At 40.0% G+C, this 12,006-nt stretch overlaps 1 protein-coding gene across 1 annotated transcript; it reads right to left on the reverse strand.

The window, feature by feature from the left end:
• Positions 1-5,209: 5,209 nt before the first annotated feature.
• Positions 5,210-11,318, reverse strand: LOC134306522 (tripartite motif-containing protein 16-like; the record flags this gene model as incomplete). Its single annotated transcript, XM_062990354.1, has 6 exons — positions 10,740-11,318; positions 10,526-10,621; positions 9,499-9,732; positions 8,432-8,591; positions 8,050-8,109; positions 5,210-5,726 (listed from the first exon to the last, which is right to left on the reverse strand). Coding segments are annotated over exons 1-6 (1,646 nt in total), but the record flags the coding sequence as incomplete, so codon positions are not given.
• Positions 11,319-12,006: the final 688 nt, after the last annotated feature.

The raw sequence follows: 12,006 nt of genomic DNA on the forward strand, positions 1-12,006 counted from the left end.
TCGAAAAAACTGGGGTCGAAAAACGGTGTTTTTTTGTTGTTTTCAGAAAAAGTTTGTAAGTTTGTTTAGGACAGTTTTGTTTATAAACGTATGGAAACCACTTTTGACTCAGTTTACAACCGCCAAACACTGCTACAACTGAGGAAACAGTCAGAAACTAACCTGCGGGATGATCTGCGGCGAACTCTGCCTACTTCGCGAACCAGGCCTGCAGTCCTCGGTGTTACCTGAAGCAGGTGACCGGGGGAGGGGGCGCCGCAAGCGGTGCTCGAGGAAGCAGAAGCGTGGAAAGCGAGCCGGGGTCCGTGCTAGGCTAAAAGCTAACCCAAGCCGGCCGGCTCTACCATCGTTATTCCTCGCAAATGCATGCTCTCTGGAGAATAAACTGGACTGTATCAGACTTCAGCGAACGACCCAATGTGAGTACAGGGACTGTTGTGTTTTAATTTTCACTGAAACATGGCTTAGCGACAACATTCCAGACAGTGCCATTCAGCTAGACGGGCTAGCATCGTATCGCGCCGATAGAAATGCAGCTCAGTCCGGTAAAACACGAGGAGGAGGCGTTTGTGTTTACATTAACACCGAATGGTGCAAGGACTCTGTGCTTGTTGTGGCGTACTGTTCTCCGATGGTGGAATTTGCTGTTGTTAGATGCAGACCTTTTTATTTACCACGGGAATTCACCAGCGTGCTTATTGTCGCGGTGTATCTCCCACCCAGCGCGAACGCGAAGGAAGCATTAAGCGAACTTTACAGAGCCATCAGCGAACTACAGACCATTCATCCAGACGGACTGTTTATTATCGCTGGGGATTTTAATCATGCAAATCTCAAGTCTGTTCTCCCTAAATTCCATCGGCATGTGGACTTTGCTGCGAGAGGAGCGAACACGCTGGATAATGTTTACACAAACGTCGGCGGTGCGTACCGGGCGGAGCCCCGCCCCCACCTCGGATACTCAGACCACATCTCTGTAATGCTAATTCCAGCATACAGAGCACTCGTCAGGCGCTCCAGACCTGTACAGAAACAGGTGAAAACCTGGCCAGAAGGATCCATCTCTGCTCTTCAGGACTGTTTTGAGTGCACTGACTGGGACATGTTTAGGGAGGCTGCAACATACGGCGATTACACTGATCTAGAGGAGTACACGACTTCAGTGACCTGCTACATCAGCAAGTGCATTGAGGACGTCACTACCACTAGAACCATCACTTCCAGACCCAACCAGAAGCCGTGGATGACTCCAGAGGTGCGTGCACTGCTGAGGGCCCGAGACTCCGCTTTTAAAGCAGGTGACCAGCCGGCTCTGAGAACAGCGAGAGCCAGACTGTCCCGGGCGATCCGAGAAGCAAAGCGCGCACACGGCCAGAACATCCACAGCCACTTCCAGAACAGCGGGGACACACTGCGCTTGTGGCAGGGCATCCAGGCCATCACCAACTACAGGACGACTCCACCCGTCTGTGACAGTGATGCCTCCCTTCCAGATGCGCTGAATGACTTCTATGCTCGGTTTGAGGCGCAGAACAACATGTTGGCGAGGAAGATGATCCCACCTTGTGATGACCAGGTGCTTCGTCTCACCACAGCGGACGTGAGGAGAACTCTGCACAGAGTCAACCCACGGAAAGCTTCTGGACCAGACAACATTCCTGGCCGAGTGCTCAAAGGATGTGCAGACCAGCTGGCAGATGTATTCACGGACATCTTCAACATCTCCCTGAGCAGCGCCATCGTTCCAACGTGCCTCAAGACGACCACCATCGTACCCGTGCCAAAGAAGTCATCTGTGTCATGCTTCAATGACTATCGTCCCGTAGCACTCACGCCTATCATCACGAAGTGCTTCGAGAAACTAGTCATGAGGCATATTAAGACCCTACTGCCTCCCACCATGGACCCACTGCAGTTTGCGTACCGTCCTAACCGCTCAACGGACGACGCCATATCCACTACACTCCACCTGGCTTCTACACACCTGGACAGAAAGAACACTTACGTCAGGATGCTGTTCATAGACTTTAGCTCAGCATTCAACACCATCATTCCTCAGCATCTAATTGGAAAGCTGAGCACGCTGGGCCTGAACACCTCTCTCTGCAACTGGATCCTGGATTTCTTGACTGAGAGACCTCAGTCCGTCCGTATCGGTAAGAACACCTCCAGCACCACCACCCTGAGCACCGGCGCTCCCCAAGGCTGTGTGCTCAGTCCACTGCTGTTTACTCTGCTTACGCACGACTGTACAGCAATGCACAGCTCGAATTCCATTGTTAAGTTTGCAGACGACACAACTGTGGTGGGACTCATCAGCAACAACGATGAGTCAGCGTACAGAGAGGAGGTACAACATCTAACGGACTGGTGCCAAGTCAACAACCTGTCTCTGAATGTGGATAAAACCAAAGAGATGGTCATTGACTTTAGAAAGACACTAAGGGACCACTCCCCACTGCACATCGACGGCTCATCTGTTGAGATCGTCAAGAGCACCAAATTTCTTGGTGTTCATCTGGAGGAGAATCTCACCTGGACCCTCAACACCAGTTCCATCACCAAGAAAGCCCAGCAGCGTCTCTACTTTTTGAGAAGACTGAGGAAAGCTCATCTGCCACCCCCCATTCTCACTACGTTCTACAGAGGAACAATCGAGAGCATCCTGAGTAGCTGCATCACTGTCTGGTTCGGAAATTGTACTGCGTCGGACCGCAAAACTCTCCAGCGAGTAGTGAGGACAGCTGAAAAGATCATCGGGGTCGCTCTTCCATCTCTCACGGACATTTTTAACACCCGCTGCATCCGCAAAGCTCTCAGCATTGTGGACGACCCAACCCATCCATCACATGGACTTTTTACTCTGCTCCCGTCTGGGAGACGATACCGCAGCATCCGGACTAACACAACCAGACTGTGTAACAGTTTTATCCCTCAAGCAATCAGACTCCTCAATTCAGTACTGTAACAATTTCCTCCAGAAATTTTTCTGCTGCCACACACTAAACTATGCTATTGTCTGTTACTATGTTACTATGCACAAGTTACTATGCACAAGTTTCTTTAATTTCTGCACCTTACTCACATTTTTGCACCTTATTTAATTTTTAAGCACCTTATCGGCATTGCCGTTTTACGCTGCTAATGTACAACATGTCACTACCTCATGGACCATTGTACCATCTATTCACCATCATGTACTAACACTTGTCTTTAGTCCTGTCTTCTAATTACTTGTTTAGATTAGGGATAATTAGGAATATCTTTTGTAGTTATTTATTATAGGATTTTTTGTATTTATTGTTGTATTTACACTGTTTTGTATTGTCTTGCACTTTTTGTACTGTGTTACACCGTGATCCTAGAGGAACGCTGTTTCGTTTCAATATGTACTTGTATGTAGCTGAAATGACAATAAAACCTCTCTGACTCTGACTCTGACTCTGAGATACTTTATTAATCCTGATGGAAATTGTTTTGTTACAGCAGTAAAACCCAGAACTCTACACAGAACTCTACACATATTGCACTACCATAGAATATAGAACAAAAACAGTAAGGGACGAATATACAGGGGCACCGCTATATACAAATATGGAGTAAAAACAGTATACTGTATCAATAAAGTATCAACATACACATTTATTATTAGCATTATCACCACTGTTATCAACATTATTACCATTACTATCACTAGATTATTAATAACAATAATAATAATGACAATAACAAAATGTGACAGCAAATTTGGGGTTTAGAAAATACAGTGACTTCAGTGAATAAGTGGTTTACGATCAAGGAAAAACAGCCCTAATCAGTCCAGCAACATTAGATCTGGCTGCCTCGACTGTAAAGAGACTCGTTGTAGAGTCTGATGGCGGTGGGTAAAAAAGGTCATTAAAGATTTGATGGATTTTACTGTTTTTACTTCAAAAGAAAGGAACCAGATCCTGAACCAACCCCTATTTCTGAACCCAGCCATAAGATTATAATATAAGGAGCAAAAATCAACAGCTAAAAGACGTTTTATATGAATTTACACACAGATTTTTACCCACACAGGCATGCACTGACTTACAGGAAAAAAAAGTAAAAATGAAAAATAAAATGGAAATTAAAAGACAATAAAAAAAAAAAATAATAAAAATAAAAAAAAAATATCGTTTAAATGGATAAAATAAATTAAGGGGAATAAAACAGAGGAAGAAAATGATGAACCTGAAATAAAAGTACAAATAAAAATGAAAACAATAAAATGGTTACTCAAATATTATTGTAACTCAATTCATAATGTAATAATACAGACCCTGTAGCGGTGGTCTTGCTAAAAGAATTAAGAAACAGTCATTGGATGAAAGCCTGGGTTGTTCTCAAACATACCACATTTGTAAGGTATAAAGTGAAATATTTCTTCTGGAGAAAATAAACATTATGTTGTAATAAAATGTAATTTTAAAAATCAAATCTCTCTCTCTATACAGGCTCATCATGGAGGCAAATTGGTGGATAAGTGGGCATGTCTAAACTGCTGTAGGCTGAATGAGCACAGATAAACTGATGAAAGCTGAATGAACATACCACAATACAAATAACTATTTCTGTAAAAGAATCAAATCCCCTCTGAAACCATCCACACATATCTAAGTTGTGCTGTATTATTCCTCACCATGTGCTGGTTTCACTTTTAAACTTGTGTTATACAGCTCAGGAGAAATCAGGTGAGAATCAGCTTCTCCAGGAGAGTCTAAAACACCTCATGTGGCTTAATGTACTAAACAGCCTAGAAACACCAAACGTCTCTCTGTTATTACTGGTCATAAGCGCTCGCTACTGCTGAAATGACCAACCTGTGGTTCAAAAGGAAAATGATCATTTTTATAATAAATTTTAGAATCTTAAAAAAGACTTTGGAAGAACATAGTTTGAGGTGAAAATGATCACATTTACCATTTTGTAATGTACACAAATTTTCTCTTTCATGTTTTTAAAATATTCAGTTTGTCTTTTATTTAATTTAGTTTTAATATCTGAATCCATTTATATGATAAATATTTAAGAAATAATTTTTCACAGCACTGAATAAATGGTGGTTAATAAATTGAAAAAAAAAAACTTCATAAATGTATCACTGCCTCAGATTCTAAAATCACTCAAACAGTTTAATGTTACACTTTCATGTAATTTTGACATTTAATTTGTTAAATCTGACAGTTTCACTTTTGATCCTGAATAAACCCAAAACCCCGGGTAGAGGGGCTGAGTAAACGTGGTCTGAACTCTGTGGAGGAGCTTCATTGTATCAGAGACGCTGTAGAAGGACAGAGTTCCTGCTTCATAATCCACATACACTCCTATTCTAGAAGAACTCAGAATTATGGGAATTTTAGTCTTTTTGTTATTGTACCAGAATGAAAAACTGGATGGAGAACAGAACAAACTCCAGGACTGATCATTCTGTCCAAACACACACTCATCACCATCTCCCTTCCTGCTGATGCTTTTATATGACACTGCTATACAAACCCAATTATTCCCACTCCACTCAAACTCCCAGTAACAGCATCCACTCACACTCTCTCTACACACAACCTGAGGCCAAAAATCAAATCTATCTGGATGATCAGGATACGACTGTAATGTTCTACTGTAGGTCACCACTTTGTTCTCCTCAGACAGACGGAGGTTTTTATTTACTGTGTTTGGATCCAGTGTGAACCGACAAACATCTGGAGAGGAAACACAAAATAAACCAATTACCATAGAAGAGAGAGAGAGTGTGTGTGTATGTGTACAGTGTGTGTATGTCCAAGTGTGTGCATGTGAGAGTGTGAAGTCACTGAACAGGCATACAGATACACTGCACAAACACACACAAATGCTACACAAACACTACACACATACACAAACAGTACACAAACACATGCAAACACTACAAACACACATATACATTACACAAACACTGCATAAACACACAGACTACTCAAATACTACTCAAACACATGAATGTTACACAATCATGCAAACGCTACACAAACAGTACACACACAAATACTACTCAAGCACACAAACACACACGAATGCTACACATACACACATACACTACGCACACTACACAAACAAATACAAAACCTACACGTACACACAGACACTACACGATCACACAAACACACACAAACACTACACAAACAAATACAAACCCTACACGTACACACAGACACTACACAATCACACAAACACACACAAACACTACACAAACACATACAAACCCTACACGTACACACAGACACTACACAATCACACAAACACACACAAACACTACACAAACAAATACAAAACCTACACTTACACACAGACACTACACGATCACACAAACACACACGAACACTATACAAACGCATACAAACCCTACACATACACACAGACACTACACATACACACAAATACTAATCAAACACACAATCACGCAAACACTACACGAACACAAACACTACGCACACAAATACTACTCAAGCACACAAACACACATACATTACACAAACTACACATACACACAAACACTACACAAACATACATAAACAGTACACAAACAGTACACCGACATAGAAGAACAACCCACAAACACGACACATTCACAAACAGTACACAGACACACACCAGCAACACATAATCCAACAACAAACACACACACAGTCATGCTAATAAAGCTCTTTGAATTGTGTGTGTTTAAGTGTGTGTGTATTTGAGTGTGTGCTTGTGTACACACATATGAGTGTGTGTGTGTCTAATAATGTGTAAGTGTAAGTGTGTGTAAAAGTGTGTGTTTAAGCATGTGTGTGAGTGGATGTGTCTGTGTAAACGTGTGTGTGTGTGTTTCAGTGGTTTCTGTGACTGAATGATTGAGACTCCCTTGGATCAAAAATATACAGACATCAGTTTAAATGATTGTTTTACTTGTTTTAACTTCATGACCTCTGAAGTGTGACAAATACAGAGATGTAATGATACACTCTGCCCACGATGCAATTTCCCGATTTTTATTAAACAAAATGAAATAAGAGACAAATTATGACAAAGTTTCATTTTGTCATTTCTCTTTAAAAAATAAAATAGAATACTGTACATGTCCTCATCTTTTATTTATCTAAATAAAAAACAATCAAAACAATGCTGCACATTTCCCCTCACATTTCACATTGTGTAAAAAAACAAACAAAATTTTAAAACAAATCCCACATTAAATAAATTAATAAATAATACAAACAAAAAAGTAACCACAAATGAATAAATTAAGGTTTTGCCTGTGCTCCCTCCAAGCTTGGTAAAGTGCTGTAAAGTGATGCCATTACATTATGGCTAAAGTGCGGGCACGATGGAATGCAGTATTTAGGCTCCAGTGTGTTAACCAGCAATCGAAATCCCTCATTTTCAGTTACTGAAAATGGTCTCATATCTTTTGCCATGAAAATGCCAATGCACCTCATAATCTCTTATGCTCTCGCACTAAACGCGCTTGCCAGCTTGGTTTGCGCTTTTGTGAATGATTTTCGCTTACGCGGGGTGACCGGAGCTTTATATGTATATCATGTTCGTTTTGCTATTTGTGTAGTTCAGTATCCGGTTGTTTTATTTTGTCCATTGTCTTGAGGAGACCAAAATGCTGCCACACTTCTGATTAGAAAGAGGAGGGGGCATCCTCAAGTTCCACATCTTCACCCGCGGTCGCCTTTTTCCTAGAACTGTGTAGTGACTGGGTTGCCAAGTCAGGCATAAATCACCATCGCAACCTTTGAATTGTCACCCATTTTAAATAAAGCCTGATTTGGCAACCAGGCAAAGTGGCTAGCGCAAGTGCCCTTTGCTGTTTTATTTGAATATCAATTCATTTAATATGAATTACCGATTTAAATCGTGGCAAAAATGCATCGATTTTTAACTGTGTTTTGGTGTATCGTTACATCCCTAGACAAATATGTAAAAATACAGATAACTGGGGAGTGCAAATACTTTTTCACTGCACTGTGTATGTTTGTGTGCTTGTGAGAAACTTACATTGTAGAAAATCTTCTCTGATTTCAGGTTCAGGAGGTGAAATAATTCGGACTTTCTTCACTGCAGAAACAGTAACAGTACGTATATTCACTAATCACAGTAAATAAATATATACACCAGAAATTGTTGCAGGTACAGCCAGTAAGAAGTTTGGCATGTTCTCCCAGTGTTTGTCTAAAGTTACCTTAAGTCTGAGTAACTGACCAAGTATGAGTGTATTTCATTCTACCCTGGACCATGACCAGTACTGGGTTAATGAGTAAATGAATGATGTTGTTACTGTAGGTGTAAAATGTTCATGTTGGTTGATTTGATTGTTTTGTTTGATGTTTGAGTAGCGAAACATTTTGGAGACAATGGAACACTGAGGGCTTGAATTCACCTTCATCTGGTATCTTCTCACACTGCTCTTTCCAGAATTCTTCTACTTTCTCTCTCAGCTGAGATACAGACTTTGTAACATCATCAAATGAGAGGAAAGGACTGATTGTGATGGTGGCTGATTCTGCAGATCCAGCAGGAGCCGAGACAGACTGAAAATTCTACAAAAAGACAGATATTGTTCACAAAGAATTAACAAGATGATGAAGAAGCACAAATGATGGACGACAGACATGAAGCACAGACTGATGTTTCTCCAAATAACATTAACAGTAAAAAGCTGATTCTGATTCTCACATTTTCTCAGAACCCCGAGTGTTACGACTTTATGGGTCATAATTAGGGATGTAACGATGCACCGGAAGACAGTTAAAAATCGGTGCGCGTGTGCCACGATTTGAATCGGTTATTCATTTAAGATGAATCGATATTCACTTTAAACAGCAGAGGGCGCTGCCGCTATATTTTTTTTACACAAAAAGGGAAATGTGCAGCATTATTATGTATAGTTTGTACCTACCTCGGAAATAAAATGACATCATTATGTAGATAAATTAAATATAAGCACAAATCCAGTATTTTATTTTAAATAGAAGTAATAAAAGGAAACTTTGTCATAACTTGTCTTCAATTTTATTTTGTTTAAAAAAATCGGAAAAAATCGTATCGTGAACCCAGTTTCGTGAATCGTATCGTATCGTGGGTAGAGTGTATCGTTACATCCCTAGTCATAATATGTTTTGTGTAGAGGGGTTTTCCCTGTGTTACAGATTTATGGAAGATGCATGAAGATGTGCAAAGCTACCACCAGGGGTAGACGCCTATAAAAAGGAGACCTCTGGGAAGACAGAAGAGGATGCTTTCCTTGTGATGTGATTTCAGTTGCCTTTCCGGCTCTCCCCAACATGTCTGAATGAATGCTAACAATAATCGAGTTTAAGGAAACAAATTTCTCAACAAAAGGCTTTTAAAGATTTTGAATTTAGAGGACGTCAACTTACAAAGTACCACTGTATTTTATTACTTGGACTGGTGCAGCAATAATATAATTATTTTTAGTGCTGTTACCTGGAGGAAATGGACGGGATCCTTTGTGTGTGAAAGCTGTTCCAGTTCAGCATCTTTCCTCTTCAGCTCTACAATCTCCTGCTCCACGTGTTTCAGGTGTTTTTTAGCTTGACTTACTTCGGCTGTCTCTTGATCTCTGATCAGATCTTTTAGCTTAGAGCATCTTCTGTTAACGGAGTTGATTAGTTCTGTACAGATCCTCTCAATGTTCTTCACTGCTGTCTGTGCAGAACACTGTTAGAAGATTCAGAAAGAGGAAACATTTCTAAATCAGATATTTGTCCATCCTTCACATTCATATGTAGCTACTGGCCAGACTTTCATCACTCATAGCTTGGTGATGGTGCTAAATGGCTTGATTTTTCATACCCTTGAAAATGTTTCCATCATCATTATGTCCACATGATGCAGTATTTGATACTCTACTTCCCAAATATAAGAAAGAGTTCCAGTCTTCTAACCTTTACCTTAAACTCCAGCACTTCTTCAGTGTTCATCATCACTTTAGTTTTACCTGCATTTATCAGCATGTTATATTTCCTCACAGATCTTCGATACAACACACCTGCTTCTGTATGTCCTTAATTCAAAATTATGTGTGGATTAAATCTTACAAAACATAAAACACCATATATACTGTAAAATGTGCTGGAGTATCAGGAAACAGCAGACTGGCCAGGACTGGGAAATTCAATGTAGTGATCTTCTCAAGTCTTTACCAGAAATCTTATACAGTAATTTGTTGAAGCAGCTTGATCCAAAGCAACAATCAATAATCTTCTTGGGTGGCCCAGTCCTAATCTGATCTTATCACCCTTATAATTATTAGCACAACCTCAGAATTGCTGTACAGCATCAATCACTAAATAACCATGCAGATTTTAAAGATTTTTTAAAAATTCATGACCAAAAATGCTCCATCACTTACAAAGTTACCTGAGATATAAAATATCTCATTTTTAATGGAGATTGGTTTAATGGAGGAGAGTCGGACTGATCCTGAGAGCTTTTTGTTTATAAAACTTACCTTGTGAGACTCCACAGCGTTTATCAGCTCACAAAGTTCCTTCTCTCTGTTCTGGATTTTCTCCTGGAATTTTCTCTGGATCTCCAGCAGCTGCTTCTACACAGAATAACAATTCAGAATTTACTTGTATTATGTACGAGCACCACATAAACAACCTCAGTGTAAATGAAAATGAGTTGTTACTTGTTAAAGAGAGCTTAATAATTTTTTTTACCTGTTTCTCAGTTCTTTTTGCTGCAGCTGATATTGTAATATGTCCTTTATGATCATCCATGGTACACAACACGCAGATACACTGCTGATCAGTACAACAGTAAACCTCTAGCAGTTTATTATGCTGAGAGCAGATCTGCTCCTGGAGTCGTCTGGAGGCTTTAACCAGCTTGTGATTCTTAAAAGCAGAAGATTCATAATGAGGCTGAAGGTGAGTTTCACAGAAAGAGGCCAAACACACCAGGCAGGTTTTAACAGCTTTGTATTTTTTCCTAGTGCAGGAATCACACTCCACATCTTCAGGTCCAGTAGGAAGTGGATCTTGGAATTTTCTCTTCTTTAGGTTCTCCACAACTCCAGTCAGAATAATGTTTTTACTCACTTCAGGTCTTGGAGTGAAGGTTTTCCTACACTGTGGACAGCTGTATGTTCCCTTATCATCCTCCTGATCCCAACAGTTATTAATACACACCATACAGAAACTGTGTCCACAGTGTGTAGTTACTGGATCCTTCAGGGTTTCCAGACAGACTGAACAGCTGAACTCATCCTGGGCTACTGAATTTTTTGACTCTGCCATTTTTCTACAAGTAAACAGAAACATCAGTAAACACAGCAAGTTATTTACAGCGGCTCAGACTTTCGATTTTGCAGTAAGTATTGTAAGTCACTAGTTAACTGCTACAACCTTCGTCTTACCAAAATTTGCATTCCTAGATTTTTGTTCATTTTTTTAATTTTTTGTTTACCTTGTACTCATGCTGTAGGACTTTTAATTTGTATTGTGGTTGTAGTAACTAGTACAGGTGACTAGTTAACTACTACACACTTCGTCTTATCAAAACTTTTTTAATGGTTGTTAATCTTCTATATTTTATTATTACTGTACCTATACTGTAGTACATTTTATGATTTGTTACTGTACCCATGCTGTAGGACTTTTATAATGTGGTTGTAGTAACTAGAATAAGTGACTAGTTAACTACAACATCCTTGGTTATATGGAAAAAGTATGTTTTTTTTTTTTACTTTTAATTCTTTTTTTACTGTACCCATACTGTAGGGTTTGTTTCTGTAATTTAAGTGTAGTGGGTGGTACATGTAGCACGAAAATTAGAACGTGGCGGCACTCTACACTGGAAGTGTATAAGATTCCTGTTCCAACTCGTTTACTTAAAGATTCACTCCCAGCTATTGTAGAGCCCCTGCTTACATTAATTAATTAATCCCTTAGCCTTGGATACATACCTAAATTGTTTAAAAGTGCT

This window comes from Trichomycterus rosablanca, unplaced genomic scaffold, assembly GCF_030014385.1.
Source record: "Trichomycterus rosablanca isolate fTriRos1 unplaced genomic scaffold, fTriRos1.hap1 scaffold_203, whole genome shotgun sequence".
NCBI classification, from domain to species: Eukaryota; Metazoa; Chordata; class Actinopteri; order Siluriformes; family Trichomycteridae; genus Trichomycterus; species Trichomycterus rosablanca.